The sequence below is a fragment of the Phyllostomus hastatus genome, unplaced genomic scaffold, assembly GCF_019186645.2.
Source record: "Phyllostomus hastatus isolate PE091 unplaced genomic scaffold, TTU_PhHast_1.1 phas_scaffold_182, whole genome shotgun sequence".
Classification (NCBI taxonomy): Eukaryota; Metazoa; Chordata; class Mammalia; order Chiroptera; family Phyllostomidae; genus Phyllostomus; species Phyllostomus hastatus.
In genome coordinates this window covers 5,390,839-5,405,919 of record NW_025334013.1, presented here as the reverse complement: position 1 = coordinate 5,405,919, position 15,081 = coordinate 5,390,839, and the positions used below count along the sequence as shown (strand labels likewise).

At 43.5% G+C, this 15,081-nt stretch overlaps 1 protein-coding gene across 3 annotated transcripts; it reads left to right on the top strand.

Moving 5' to 3' along the window:
• Positions 1 to 12: 12 nt before the first annotated feature.
• LZIC (leucine zipper and CTNNBIP1 domain containing) lies at positions 13 to 13,550 on the top strand. 3 transcript variants are annotated; one of them, XM_045859938.1, is made up of 8 exons: positions 13 to 67; positions 754 to 835; positions 3,310 to 3,418; positions 4,462 to 4,597; positions 4,917 to 5,015; positions 6,318 to 6,413; positions 6,820 to 6,901; positions 13,078 to 13,550. In XM_045859938.1, the coding sequence occupies exons 3-8, from the start codon at positions 3,318 to 3,320 to the stop codon at positions 13,191 to 13,193; spliced, it is 630 nt and encodes a 209-aa protein (XP_045715894.1). In that variant the 5' UTR covers positions 13 to 67; positions 754 to 835; positions 3,310 to 3,317; the 3' UTR covers positions 13,194 to 13,550. The 3 variants fall into 3 exon arrangements, with proteins under 3 accessions (XP_045715894.1, XP_045715896.1, XP_045715895.1); XM_045859940.1 differs by having other exon boundaries at positions 7,385 to 13,550; XM_045859939.1 differs by lacking the exon at positions 13 to 67 and adding an exon at positions 178 to 470.
• The last annotated feature ends 1,531 nt before the right edge of the window (positions 13,551 to 15,081 follow it).

The following is a 15,081-nucleotide window of genomic DNA, read 5'->3' as shown; positions in this document are numbered from 1 at the left end:
GGCCGGAAGTGCGTGCGTCCGACGGAAGCGCTCCTTCTGCGCGCGTCCGCCTGCCCGGGACCCTCAGGTAGGCGGGGCCCCTGCCTGGGAACGCTGGGGATTAGCGGGCTGAGGTTGGGAGGGAACCCCGAATCCTGAGGACGTGGTTCGGGTTCTAGTGGGAGAGGGCCGGAGAAGTTTCGGGGGGCGGCGGGTCCACGGCGACCTCTGGCGGCAACCCAGGCCTAGCGGAGCTCGGCCGCCGCGCGACCCGAGTGCGGGAGCTTCAAGTTGCCTGCCGGGCGGAGATAGGATTTGGGGCCGCGGCCGGAGCGGCTCCCTGACAGCCGCGGGGATGGTTGGGGTCCGAACGCTGCTCACTTCCCGCCGGGAAACGGGAGAAGGCGTGCCCTCCGCCCTTACCTTTTCGGTGCCCATCTGGATTTGACAGCTTCCCTCCAAGGCGTGTTCCGGGCGCGGGGTTTTCTTGGGTAACACCCTCGCCCTCGCTGGAAAAAAAAATCTCAGAAAGGCTGCCCCCTTCATCCCCACTCTCCGCCCCCGTGGTGCCTTCCTAGAAAGAGAGGGGTGTGTGTTTCAGTTGCTGGCTGCTCGAGTGCAAGTTATCTGGACAGCTCTAGGCCAAGCTTGTGCATAGTAAAGAAAAAGTCCTTGTGAATGGGTTTTCTTTTCCCATCCGCCTCCACACCGAGGTGATTTGAACTTTCGGGCCCTTGTGGTCCTGATGAACAGTTTTGCTTTTCTCGAACGCAGGACACCGGAACTTCAAGAATTAGAGGTTTACGCAGTTTGAGACCTGCCAGCACTGTGCAGCGTTCAGAGCAGTAAGAGACAGGTGAGCGTGAACGAGTCGTTGCCACTCCAGGGGGCAGTTTTCGAGAACCGTTTCTGCAGTTTCCGTAAGAAGATGCACCGCTTTTATTGAATACTAGGTGGTGCCAGCGAGCTCATCTTTTGGGATAAATCGCAATGCAGCGCCAGGTTAAGGCTTTTTAAGTGCCTCCATCCTCCCTGAAATTTGTTTAGAGTAGCTTCGCCTTCTTAAAATGTGTTGTGTCTTCATGCACTTCACCTGGTTTCGAATATGGAATCAGACTCATTTCCTGCTTTAAGAGTGTTTACAGTCTGGAGAGGAAGACACGGGGCGGGGTGGGGCGGGGGACGTGCTATAATGAACTCATATAATTCAAGGAAGAAATAAGTGGTAAGTAGAGAATAAAATGTGGAACACAGCGAAAGAAGCAGTCTCTTCTTATTATTAATTTACCGGTTATTTACCCAGTACTTTATACCTGCCCAGCATTGTGCTAAATGCTGGTGTATAAAGAGAAAGCAGAATCCTTGCTCTCAGATAACTCACAGTCTAGGGATTGGGCAGGGAGGCCAAGGAACACAGTATGGAGAAAGTGAAACTTGAGCTAGCCCCTGGAGAAGGAAAGAGCTAGGCTTGATAGGTGGAAAGAAGGAAGGCTCCCAGGAGAGGGATGAAAGGTCATGGCATATTGTGAAATAAGGAGTCCAGTGTGGTTAAACTATAGCAAATTAATCCTGGAAAGACACTTCCCGTTTCACCTTGGGTTTGCCTTGAATTTTACTGGAAAATTCAACAGATTTAAAATAAAATTTAAACGTGTATTTCTGGGAGAACTTATACAGGGAGAATAGCTATAATAAATTAACACTTCTGGCTATACTCATTCATTATGCATTTATACGTTATTAATGATTGTAGATGATTTAAACCTGGCCAACAACCCAGGCACGTGCCCTGACTGGGAATCAAACCGGTGACCTTTCCCTTTGCGAGACGATGCCCAACCAACTGAGCAGCGCTGGTCAGGGCAATTGTAGAGGTTTTGATGAATGATTATACCTAACACTAACCATAGTGTGTTTCCTGAAAGGAATGTAAGTTTAATTTTTATAAATAGAAAAACTTAAATGTTAAGGTAAATACATATAATATCAACACCAAAATCAGTAGCTTTTCTCTACACCAACAATAATCAGAAATTGTAATAACGAAACCCTATTCCTAATATTAACAAAATATACAAAATCTAAGACTCCCCAGTGTTTAAGGCCTTTGTGAACAAATACTATTTTCTTTTTAAAAGTCATAAAAGAAAGCCTAGATAAATGGAGAGATATTGCTTGATAGGAAGATTCAAATTTCAAGGATACATGTTTTCTCTTTTTTAGTCTTTAATTTCAGTGTAATCCCCGTCAAAATTTCAATTGAATTTTTAAGGAAACTGGACAAACTGATTCTTAAATTCAGCTAGAAGAGAAAACGCACACAAATAGTCAAGAATTATTAGGTGGAAAACCCACAGCAATAAAAGTAACTTCTGAACAGTTATCAGTATAATAACAGCTCTGAAGCAATAATAGTTAGAATAGCAGGGTGATGCCTCAGGGTCAGAGTATTATCCATAAAACAAACTTGAGTCCTACTACCAAGCACACTGAAGGTGGCATAAATGAATACCGGTGAGCAAACAGTGCTGGGCAGTTTACCGTCTGCTTGAAAGAAAATGAAAGACCCTTACTTCACAGCATTAACAAAAAAAGGGGCTTAAAGAGCTAAATGTTTGAAAAATATAAGAGTTTTAGAATACAAAATATATATTTTGAAACCTTGAGGTGGTTGTGCCATGCTTTCATGGGGCCCAGACTAAGAATACTTAACGAGAACATAGATTTGACCATTAAAAATAATTTATTGCGACAAAAACTACCTAAGTAGAATTTAAAGTCAGGAGGCGAGATAATACTCGCAACATAATTACCAAGTCTTCATATCCATGTTATATAAATCAGTGAGAGAAATCTAATCCAGTAGAAACTTGAACACATTTCCAAAGAAGCAATTCATATCAAAAGTTGTTCCCACTCACAGGCATTAGCAAATGCACATAAGACCGGCAAGATCATATGGGAGTGTTCTACATCGTGGAACATGCTAAGAATGAAAAAGAATATTATAATGAATCTGTATTCACACCGTTCTGTTTCTTTATAAATCTGTACTTTCATCCATCAAATTTGTATGAAGTAAGATAAACCACTAGTGAACACTTCTAATTAATTCTTCAATTCAATTAGGGAGACTGCCAGGCAGTTTTGTGCGGAGTTATTACTACATGCGTTTAAACTTTTATATATAAATGGAGGTTTTCTTTGCACAGCTATCTTTCCCACACCTGTAGCTCAGAAGGAGTGTAGCTTATGTTAAATTTGCCTGGTATGTTGAATCATTTCAAATAACCAAATACATACTCTATGCGGGTTTATTGTTCTACTCAGAGATTAAAATGGCTTCCAGAGGAAAGACAGAGACGAGCAAATTGAAGCAGAATCTGGAAGAACAGTTGGACAGACTGATGCAGCAATTACAGGATCTGGAGGAATGCAGGTAACAGTCTAATTGCGCGCCGCTGCGCTGTCAGGTGACCACTCTGCAGCTAGATGGCGAACTCCCAGGGTCCAGGCCCAGCCGTGGTGTCGGTCTCCCCTGAAGTGCTCCTCACGGTGCCTTGTCTGCTGGGGAAATAAACCCAGTGCAGGCTGTCGGTTGTCGGGCTGGGCTGTGAAGGTCTTCCATTTAACTACAGGGTGAGTGTGAACTTGGACAGAACACTTAACCCCCTTAAGTTTCCGTTTCCTTGTCTGTAAAGTGGAAATTGTACCACCTACCTTGTCTTCAGTATTTAAAAATTGCCCTGCTCGGTATCAACCTGAGCAGGTACAACGTGAACTTCTGGTGTGTTTTCAGCCTTAACTTAAAGGACGCAGACTGTTTGGCCTTAGTAAACATTGCAGGTGAAGGTGCCAGCGAAACGCTTGGCCCAGAGCAGGTGCTTGATAACTGGTAGCTGTTGTTATTTGTAGTGAATGTTTAATGCACGCTTTGACTGGTGAGTACAAATAGCCTCCGACTCAGATGGCAAGGACTACACTGCTGTTGTATTTCAGGGTGAACAAAATTTTACCTACTTTTAACTATAATGATAAAACAGCTATTTACCTAGTACCCACCACATGCCAACCACTTTCCATGTTTCGTTTAATGCTCCTAGCAACCCGGTAAGGAGGGCACTCTCGCTATCTTCAGTTTACAGATAAAGGAGCTGGGGCTTGGCTATGTTTAGTGTCTTGCCCAAGAGTCTACCATTGGTTTATAGACCGCTTAGAAGGAAGTTCCTGTGTGGTTTAGGGACGCTTCCTTTTGATAAAAGAAAAATGTTTAATTATCAAAGTAATCATATTGTAGAAAAATGCCCACATTTTAAATATCTGAATATATCCATCATTAGTATTTTGATATTTCAGCCTTTCCCCCCCAAGATATTTTGTGTAAATATATGTAATGTTTGAAATCTTAGTGTACAACTACCAACATTGCTGTATTTCACTTGGAACCCTGTCTTTTTCTGTGTTGTGTTCACTGTGCTTCAGAGAGGAACTTGACACAGATGAGTATGAAGAAACCAAAAAGGAAACTCTGGAGCAACTAAGTGAATTTAATGATTCACTGAAGAAAATTATGTCTGGAAATATGACTTTGGTAGATGAACTAAGTGGAATGCAACTGGTAAGCATAATTTATGTACACTGGTGACACAGGTGGTTATTATTATTACTATTATTATTTTTGTTAAGTTTTATAAGATAGAAAATGTACCCTTTTGGGGGGTTTAATTTCTAGATGAGTGTCTATTTGTGGATAAAACAGCATATGCTTCCAGATCTTTATTTAGGTATGTGTTTGACTCCAGTGACACACACAGAAATAGCAAATGAAACTAAAATTGCAACAGTATTTGATAGACAAAGAAGACCCATCAGTCAGTTATTGCAATATCCAATTCGTCCGAATATTTTGGTTAGTTTTCACCTTCTTGTACTTCCAGGCTATCCAGGCAGCTATCAGCCAGGCCTTCAAAACTCCCGAGGTCATCAGATTGTTTGCAAAAAAACAACCAGGTCAGCTTCGGACAAGGTTAGCAGAGGTAAATTTTCTTTAAATTAATCCAGTTGCTCTGTATATATTTTTTTCTTAGCCCAAGAATTTGCTCATTATATTATTCTGGAGTTTAAAAATGGGTCAGTTGAGAATGAACAGCACCATGAGGAAACCCTCATGTCAGCTGCAGACCCCGGTGACTGGGATGGGTCAGTGTAGGCTCACCGACAGCACCAGGTGCGCCACCCACGCTGGCGGGGGATGGCCGGACCGGAGGGGCTGTGCCTGAGTGGGGGCAGGCTGTGCGTGGGGAGTATCAGTACCTTTCACTCAATTTCCGGTGAACCTAAAACTGCTCTAAAAAATAGTCTGTTTTTTTAAAAATTGGTCAAAATTAGTCCTTTGAACAATTATTGTTTATAATGAATATTAAAGGGTTGAACAGCAGACAGTAGTTTAAATTGCCAATGACCACTTCCACCGAACTCCACCTGTGAGATTTTATTACTTACTTCTGAAGCCCTGAGTTGAAACCCAATCCAGAGTTCATTAGAAGCATTGCTTTATGCATGTGTGGCCTTTCTCACCTAAGACTTTCTAGTGTCTTTGTAAACCTGACACTTGAAGAAGTCTGATATAGACTTGACATTAATCACAGCATTGGTAGTTACTTGGGACCACTGGGAAGTCAGCAGGATAGTGGTTGAGGGCACGGACTCAGGTCAGACGGCTGGACTTGTCTTCCTGCTCCGTGTGGAGAGGTGTGATCTTGGAGACGTTATTTTGATCAAACTCTTGTGCCCCAATTTCCCCACCTGTAAAGAGAGGATAATGATTGTTTCTACCTCTTATGGTGGTTATGAGGATGAAATGAAGTGATACGTGTAGGGCACATATTATGTGTAATGTGGAATGTATATAAAGCACACAGAATAGTATCAGTGCACAATATATACTGTCAGTGCTTCTGTTGGTAAAGGTAACATCTAACCCCCGTTCCAGGAGATCCGATACCAGTTACCTTCTTCAAGCCGGTGGACCGCACTTGAGTTTGATGAAATGAGTTCTTGGAGGGTGGCTCCTCTCTCAAGGAAGCTATTGCCAGATTCCTGATTCCTGCACTCTACTGAGTAGGGTTTATAGCTAAGACAGTGGTTATGATTAAGATTTATTAGAACTATGTAATAGCATTTCTGTTGTGTTTGCCTTGAAGTGTTTCTGTAGTTCTTTATAATACTAATCAGCTAGAGGATCTTTTTCTTTTAAAGAAGTAGATCTGAGAAGCTGGGTTTTATGTATAGAATGTTTTTAACTGCAATACCACATGCTTTGTGCTCACCCACTTTAGATGGATAGAGATCTCATGGTGGGAAAGCTGGCAAGAGACCTGCACACCCAGCAGAAAGTAGAGATACTAACAGCTCTCAGGAAACTTGGAGAGAAGGTACCTACATTTAATTTAATTTAATATAGTATTAGGCATAAAGAAAAGTGTAGCCCTGGGTGGTGTGGCTTGGTGGGTTGAGTGCCAGCCTGAGAACCAAAAGGTTGCTGGTTTGATTCCCAGTCAGGCCACATGCCTGGGTTGCAGGCCAGGTCCTCAGTTGGGGGTGTGCGAGAGGCAACCAATCGATGTTTCTCTCCCTCTTTTCTCTCTCCCTTCCCATCTCTTTAAAAATAAATAAAATCTTTTTTAAAAAGAAAGAGAAGGAAAAAAGTGTAAATATTTGGGGCAGAACTTCTTGACCTGTGATCTAGTTTGTGGTCCTGAGACACTCCTGACGGCGGTTCCCAGAACCGCTCGTGAAGATTGGAACCCACTCCACTGGACTCTGTTTCGTTTTGTTCAGCTGACTGCAGACGACGAGGCCTTCTTGGCAGCAAATGCCGGTGCCGTGCTCAGCCAGTTCGAGAGAGTCTCCACGGACCTTGGTGAGTGCCCTTGTGTTCTGAAGCGTGGACGCCAACGACTGTCCGGTGGACAGTAGCGTGGGTGAGACAGCATGAGGGCCTTTTCTTGAGTGTAGAGGTAAAACCAGAATTCTATTCTTCATGAATCCCTTTTATTGAGTTTATATCTCAATACTTTGTAATTAAAAATTAAGTTAATATGGCCTAATGTTTCTAAAGTATTTGTCATCTAAATATAAATATAAAAATAAACTAAACTTTTACATGATCTGTCCCATACCTGAAGCTAGAGCAAGCGTTTGTAACCAGCAGATGGCCCTTGCAGCTGAGTGGTCGTGCGGGGGAGGACACTGGGACGGCAGCGGGGGAGCTCAGGCAGTGCACCAGCAGTAGGAGCCAGTTTCATGGTCTGTTTCAACGTGTGTGTGATAGGTTTTTGCTTCTTTACCCAGAACTGTGAATGCATTTGAAGTGACCTTTTCGTTTATGTGTCTTTCTCCTTAGGCTCTGGAGACAAAGTTCTTGCTTTGGCAAGTTTTGAGGTTGAAAAAACAAAAAAATGACATGGTGTGGAAGCTTGGGACAGTGATCACATTCTTGTTGTAAATGGCATTTTTCTTCTGGGAATTTGGAGTCATTGCAAAGAAATCAAGAGATTCTTGAAGTTCATTAGTAACCTAAGAAAAGGTGACAGGGAAACACACCTGTGGCTTCTCTTTATGCCCCTCACCGTTGTGCTTTGTGGAGGGCTGTCTCCTGGAGTGGTCTTGGACTTGGTGGGACGGAGGGGTCACTAGACCGTATTCATCACGATCTGTCTGTTTAAGAGAGAGAATAGGAAATCGTTTCTCTGACTGTTTTTATTAAGGCTCCTTGTTTTTAGGTGCTGATAGCAAATGGAAAGATGCAAACTAGTGATTCTTTTCTGCTCACAAAAATGTATCCCCATTTGTTGGAGTGAGTAGTGTAGCAACATTAACAGATCTCATATGTGTTCATAGAATTTTAGAGTCCTAAGTGATCTTAGAAATCATTTTCATTTTACAAACCAGGAAACTGAGGCTGAAAAGGAGCAAGTGACTTGCTTAAAGTCACATCAGAGAGTTGGGAATAGGACTTGGGCGTTCAAATTCTCAGTTTAGTGTCCATTGAATTTTATTTTTTTTATTCTGTGCTGTTCTTTAACAGTAATTAACACGTATTTGTGCAAGTCCATGTTTATAAAAACTTCAGTGTCCCAACAGAAAGTTGTCCCTGAGGGACCATTCCCCGGCCGATCCGCTCTGCTGCTGATGAATGGGGCCCATTGTCTCTCTGGGTTCGGGCTCGGAACAATGGGAGCCCTGTGGGGAGTCTCCTGAAGTAACTTAACCTCCTGTGTTGTTTCACCAGGGAAGCAATTGGAAGTGGCAGCTAGAGGCCCTCCCTGTGTGTGACCTCTTTGCTGAAACCCACTGGGTGCTGAATTACTGTTTACCAGTCAGTTTTGTGGAGGAACACGAAATAAGCCCTGAGGAAAAGCACGTTTCTCTCCTGAGTGTTTACATCTCTCTGTAAGCTAAGATATGCAGATTTCCCCGAACACATACATGTTAGCCTCTTTCCTGGGCGCTGGCTGCTTCATAGTCTTTCATGTGTTTCTCAGTATGCTTTTTCTTTTCACTTGATACAAATTAAAGACATTTTTAAAACTTCATGTATACTGTAAACTCAACCAGGTGCTCTCTCAGCTGTACAAATTGGGGAACTCAGCTACATGAATGCCTTATTTGGAAATTCTAATGGGCAATTTTTTAATATATTGGTTTAGGATGGTCCAAAACTCATTGAAATTGTGACAAACCAAGAGAAAGCAAATTCCCTGCTCTTCATCTAGGGCTTTACGGCCAATCATCATTCTGCATTTTTGCTGTAACCGAGGTGAAATCCGCATAACGTGCAATGAACCGCTTCAAAGCGTGCCGTTCCGTGGCAGCAGTGCTTTGTCCGCGGTGTTGTGCAGGCACCGCCACTGCCCGGTCGCCCAGCCTCGGCCTCGCCGGCCCCGCACCGGCAAGGTCGCCTCCCGTGGGGCAGTCGCCCTGCTCCCTCCCAGCCCTGCAGCCACCGCCGGCGCGCCTCCTCTCTGGACCTGCCGAGGCCGGACATTCCGTGTCAGTAGAGCCGTGCAGCGAGTGGCCTTTTGTGCCCGCCTTCCCGTTAGCCTGGTATTTCCCGGGCTCGTCCGTACCGCAGCACGTGTCAGTGCTTCATTCCCTTTACCGGGTGAGAACACTCCCTGGCGTGGGTCCCGTATTGTGTTTTCCCACTTACCCCTCGATGAACAGTTGGTTTTTTCCACTGTTTGGCTATTGTGTATAGTGCTGCCGTAAACATTTGTGTGTAAGTATTCGGTTAAATACCTGTTTTCAGTTTTTTAGGATATGTACCTAGGAATGGAATTGCTGTGTTGTTGTTACTGTGTTAAGCCATAGCAAGCTTTCCCCTTCCCCTCCAGGAATAGGATGAGGAAAATTAGGAATATTTTGTATTCGAAAGGGGCCTCGATGAATCTGGAGTCCTTCATTTTAGTTTTCCTTAAACTTTCTGTAAGACCAACATCAGTGAATATTGTCATTAACCACATTAACGCATTCATTTAGTAAGTAATGACTAGTACTCAATTTAAATTAACCTTCCTTTAAAAGAGGTCAGGTTTGCAGTGTCTACCAAGACGCTGCCAATCGTGGCAACGTGACCTTTGATAGGTTACTTCATCTTTTTGAGCCTCATTTTTCTCTTCTGTTCAGTGGGGATAATAGGACCCCACATAGGATTACTCTGCATTCCCCTCTCTTCCTTAGAACAGAAAGAAATTTTGCAATGGAGTTAATCCACCATTTAAAAGTTTTTTCAAGGGCCATATGATGTATATTGTTTGTAAATTTGGTATTTAATTCAGAAAAATAATTTGAAAATTCTATACAGCTATAGTTAGTAAATGACCTGCAAACTGTGTTTCCTGTTCACATTTTGCTATATTTAATCTTCTAATTTTTTAGACCTCTTGGGAGGTCTCTCAGACTGCAATAACTAATGCTGAGGCAGCTAACTTTTTACATCCTTGGGTCAAGCTAATATTTTAATGAAAAGAATTCTTGCAATTTTTTCCCCCAAGACTTGGAGTTGAAGCAGAAGTAAGTTCCAATGAGCAAGTGTCCAACTGGGCTGTTTAATGAAATCTAATGATCTAGAACAATTCTTGCTTCAGTGTTTGTTTTATTCTGTGAGTGGTAGGATAAGTATTCTAGGTGGGCGGCAGAGGAAGAAACCAAGAAACAGAATGAGTTGTTCCCAGGAAGGAGTTGGAGTTTGGACAGATGGATTGTTAACTGGGATTGCTGGGCTTTTCATTGAAGACACTCAGCCCAAGAACAGCCATCTTCAGCAAAAGAAAAGACTGCAGACCCACTGTTGCCGTGGTATCTTCTTACAGTGAATAATGGATAGTTTGAAATTATTACAGAAAAAAATAAACCCAGACCATTTTGCCTAGAGCTTTTGAGCCACTTTCCTGTCCATTTTTCCCCTTATTCTATCCATTATTAGACCGAAGAATGCTCCTTTGCCTCTGAAAATGTTTTCCAGCATTAATATGTAAATTAAAACTGTCAGCATTCCCACAGACCCATTGAACGAGCTATAATTGCTTCCAGTCTGTCTGGCCCTAGAATTAAAAGATTTAGAAACTGGGTTAACTAGCATTTAATATTTTCATTGAGTCGCAAAAACACAGGTTAAAAATGTGGCCCTGCTAGATATTCCCCTAGAATATGGCCTTTTGGCATCCTAACTCACTCTCTTTGAAACCCTTCTCCCTGTTCACCCTCACAGCCAAGCGGAAAGACTCCAGTGCTGAAAGGGCCTCGGACACAAGGGGTCAGCAGTGTTCTCAGGAGTTCACGACAGAGTCCTGCCTGTGCAGGCAGGGGACCGGGAGAGTGGAGAGGTTAGCGTCCGTCCGTTGGAAGCTTCCTAATGCTTCTGAGACAGGCACATTCCCTACAGCCTCAGACAGAGGACTACAATTAAAAATAACTAGTAAGAAAGCATTTTCTATAAAGGAGGTCGAGGAGAGCCACCAATTTTGAGTTAGAAGAGAGGAAGGTAGGCTGGGAAGGGTTCTTTGTAAGGTTATGCAACAGCCACGGACCCTCTGCCCCCGCCTCCGGCAGCTGTGACCTCGAATTTCTGAGGCCTTCCGACAAGAACCTCTGATGCTGTGTCATAGTCATAATTTCAATACATGGATTAAGAGCTTAAATGATCTTAATTATGTCTGTTTGTACCAAAATGTCTTAGTAGGTGGGGTACTTTTTTTGTTGTTACTGCTCAATTGTCGCATTACATGGGGGTGTTCTTTCCTGTAAGAGGAGATTGATGTTTTTTTGACTCGTGTGTGAACTTGGTTCATTTAGGCCTGCAGTTACTCCTCCAATGCTCATGAGCCGAGCCTACTGGAAAAATGAAACAGTTATCCTCAGTGATAATCAAAGAGGTCGGTCATTTAGGCAAAAGCAGATATTTGGCCTGGATTAGATTATTATAACTGATTGCCTTAACCCTGATTTGATCATGACCTTAGAAAATGTGGTGCTTCTACTACTTCATTAAAAAAAAAAAGATAACTGTGTTAGCATCTCCGATTTTCTGCACATCAAGTTTATTCCAGGTCTTGGTAAACTATCTTAGATTTGATTTATATGCTGAGCATATGCTCATTTATTTCAGTATTTTGTTTCCTATTCATTCACGAGAGGGGCGTCTGCACATTTGAAGCAAACAGGTGGACTCGCAGCCCCGGAGCTTCAGGCTGGCGGCGCTTCTTTCCACCCCGCCGGAAGGCCAAGTGGCCCGTGAGGGACCATGTTTCTGTCACGGCCTTTAAGCAAAACTCTTGCAAAACAAAACAAGCACACACACAAAAAAGAAGTGTGGGTAGTTTTTTCCTCTGCATGAAAATATTGTGAGAAGAGTCCACAAAAAGGAGCTCACGCACACCTACCTAATCCACTTCGCAGTCTTAGACAGGAAACCGAGGGCTCGGAGGGGGGATGAGAGGTGTGAGCACGCGCTCCCTCCTGTGCGTGCCTCTCGCGGGACTCCGGCCGGACCAGGTGCCCATCACGCCCCCAGGCGCTGATGACCTCCCGCAGTGCTACTCGTGCCGGAGTGGGGGCTGGCTGTGCCAGGGTGACTGTGTTACAGTCAGAGCACTGGACAAAATCGGGTACACAAGGCCCTTTCGGTGTGAAAACTCTAAATGTGCTTTTCCCTGGTGGGGGTTATCTCTTGAAAAGAAAACATGTTTTGGAAAAATTGTAATGACAGTGTGGGAGCAGGGAGCCTTTCTGTCTGCTACCTCTTCTGATCATGCCATTCTTTCATCAGACATTTACCGAGTGCTGATACAGGCCGGGGACATTACTTGGCTTTTTTGTTAAACTTTCTAAAACAGATATTGGATGGAATCCCTTTTTTTTTTCCTATGATTCTCAAGTGTTTATATAATTAATAGAAGTTTCGACACTTAGCTGCATCACCAGAGGTTTATCTTACAAAGATAAAATTGTGTTTTAAATAGACTTAATAAAAAAAGATATCTGTTACTCTGTCATAGTTAGCTGGGTTCTTGGAAACATTTTGGATGTATATCTATATATTATAAGGAACATTATGCTTGGAGATAATCCTGATCTATACAATTTGGTCTAAGTGATCTCTTTCAACTATAATTTTATCTCATCTTTTAACCGATCTTGTGAACTATGTGTATCTCATTAAAATATTTGTGTTATTAAGTTGTTTTGGGGAATATTAAATGGGAAGTTGGAATACTACTTTGGGGTAGGGAAAATATCTTTCCTCTCCCTCCTGTGTTCTTGGCTGAGGTTCCTGTAACAAAGCACAGATTAATAAGAGAAAAGCATACACATTTATTTCATATAAATGGTACATGACACGACGAAATGAAGACCCAGGGAAACAGTTAAACTGGAGTGTTTGTATGGTAGCTTGAACGGAGAGTGGAAAGTCATGGGAAGATGCCGTAAGACAAAGGCAAGCCAATGTAAACCGAGGAGAACTGAGCAACATCTGTTTGTCCGGGTTTCTCGGTGCCCCCCGTCTTCAGGGGTGCGGCTGCTCCTTTCCTGCAGGTGTTGGGGAGGCTGCACTCCTGAGGGATCTGCGACCTGGTCGGAGTGTCGAAAGTCCTTGCGCCTGCGTTTCTCCAATGCCTTCACGTCGAAGTGGCAAGTGCCAGATTTTGTGACAGCGTGTCCCCAACCCCATCCTTCCACTTTCAGCTCTTTCTGTGCCACTCTTAATTCTACCCCATTTTGTCAAGTCCCCTCCCAAGTGTCCATGAAGGTGTGTTGTAAGGAATGGTATTAACTGTATAAATTACTTTGAAGCTACAGTGTAAGGAACTGTATAAAAGCTGACTCCTACCACTGTATTAAAATTATTTAAAATCTTAAAATATACACTTAAAAATACTAAGTAAAATGGAGGCACTATGTTTGGTTTGACTAAAGAAAGCTTGTGTTCATATTCTAGATATTCGAAATAATGGGAAATAAAGATCATACAATAAAAATAATATGGGAGAAAGCCCACAATTCTGTTACTCCCGTCTTTTCCTTTCTTGGAGGCGAGATAATTACTTTTTCTGTTACGTTTTTTCTCCTAATGATGTAAGTTGTGCTGAAAAGGTATTACAGCCCAAGATCTTCTCATGAAAGAATGTCACGGGGTGTGTGGGAACCTGCACGTTCATGCTGTAGTCTGCCTCGGCAGGGCGTCCTAAGCCGCAGAAATGGAAGGCGAATTAAAACCGGCTCCTTTATCTTTCCAGACCCTTGAGCCCCTTTAGCATGTCTCTTACCCACTCTGAAAAGAAATTAAGTGGAAATTGCCTGCTCCAAGTCGCTTTGAAAAGTCACAAGCGTCACCAATATGCTTTCTTAAGGACTCCCTCCTGTTCCCTGTGAGCTGTCTTCTGCTGTTTCCTAAGAAAGCTTTTCTACTTATTGGTGAAATAAGTGTCCGCTTTTTTTTTTCCCTGTCTGTATTTAGCCACCAATTAGTAAGATGAGCAGAAATGCTGCCATGCTGAGCGCTGAGCTAAGGGCATGAAAAGAGGCCGGCGCTCCATGATGCCAGCTATAAAAGTGTCTTTTTATCTTCCAGGAGAGGTCCTCAATAGGTTAGTCTACCTCCCGGAGCCTGTAGCTATTTCAGTCTAAGTACTCATTAAAGTCAATCTGAGATATTGCCGAAGCCTTTGGATTCTTTAAGTGAATTGCCTCCACTTGAATTCAGCTAAAAATAGTTCACTTTTACTCCCCACAGGGCTGCTCCCAAATTACATGAACTCTCCCCTCAGCCTCCCACCCCACCAAAGGTATTGATGTCCACAGCAAGACTAGCTTCTTATTAAAGACCCAGGGTTGTGGCTGTGAACGCCCGCCTGACAGCATGAAGGGAAGAGAAGGATGAGCCCCAGTTAAAGCTGAGCCCAAGAACAGGAGATAAGAAGTTAGGACTTTGGGGGAAACAAACAGATTTTCCCCCTCAAATAATACATGATTAAAAAAATAATGACAAATTATGTCTAAAAACTGGTGAGAGTACACAGCAGTGTGCCAGACCCATCCAAATAAACTGAGCACCTACTATGCCTTTCCATTTGGGAAACACTGAGAATGAGCAGGTAGCCCTGGAGACGGGCGGAAGAGGGAGCATTTCCAGGTGAGCTGGAGCCGGCCCTGACAGGAGGATACTCCTCTCGTGGTTACTCAGAAATAAGTGCAAAAAGGGATCGATTTGTTTCTTAAAACTAGCAATGAATGGTCACAGCATGCGCTTCTGATCGCCTCCGAATCAGCCATGTACTGTGCCCACAGACAGGCTTGGCCCAGTGAACACTCCAGGCCGAGGACCCCACACCGCTCTGTGAGTGAGCCATGGGATTCCAGGCCGGCAGCCTCACACTAGTTTCACATCTCCTCCGTGTTAAAGGCTCTGGGGAAATTGAAGCTCTTGTTCGGGAGCCAAAGCAAGGTGGCTCGGGACAAGGGAAGCAATAGACTCCATCCTTGATTTTGTTTCCATCTGAGTGGAAAACACCTTGATCCTAGCTGCTTTGATACATTTGA

What these genes read in the sequence shown, in the direction of transcription:
- LZIC (XM_045859938.1), top strand. Translation starts at nt 3,318, where the DNA reads ATGGCTTCCAGAGGAAAGACAGAGACGAGCAAATTGAAGCAGAATCTG. An exon ending in AACTAAGTGGAATGCAACTG is followed by an intron (nt 4,598 to 4,916) that starts GTAAGCATAATT and finishes TTGTACTTCCAG; the next exon opens with GCTATCCAGGCAGCTATCAG. An exon ending in TTCGGACAAGGTTAGCAGAG is followed by an intron (nt 5,016 to 6,317) that starts GTAAATTTTCTT and finishes CACCCACTTTAG; the next exon opens with ATGGATAGAGATCTCATGGT.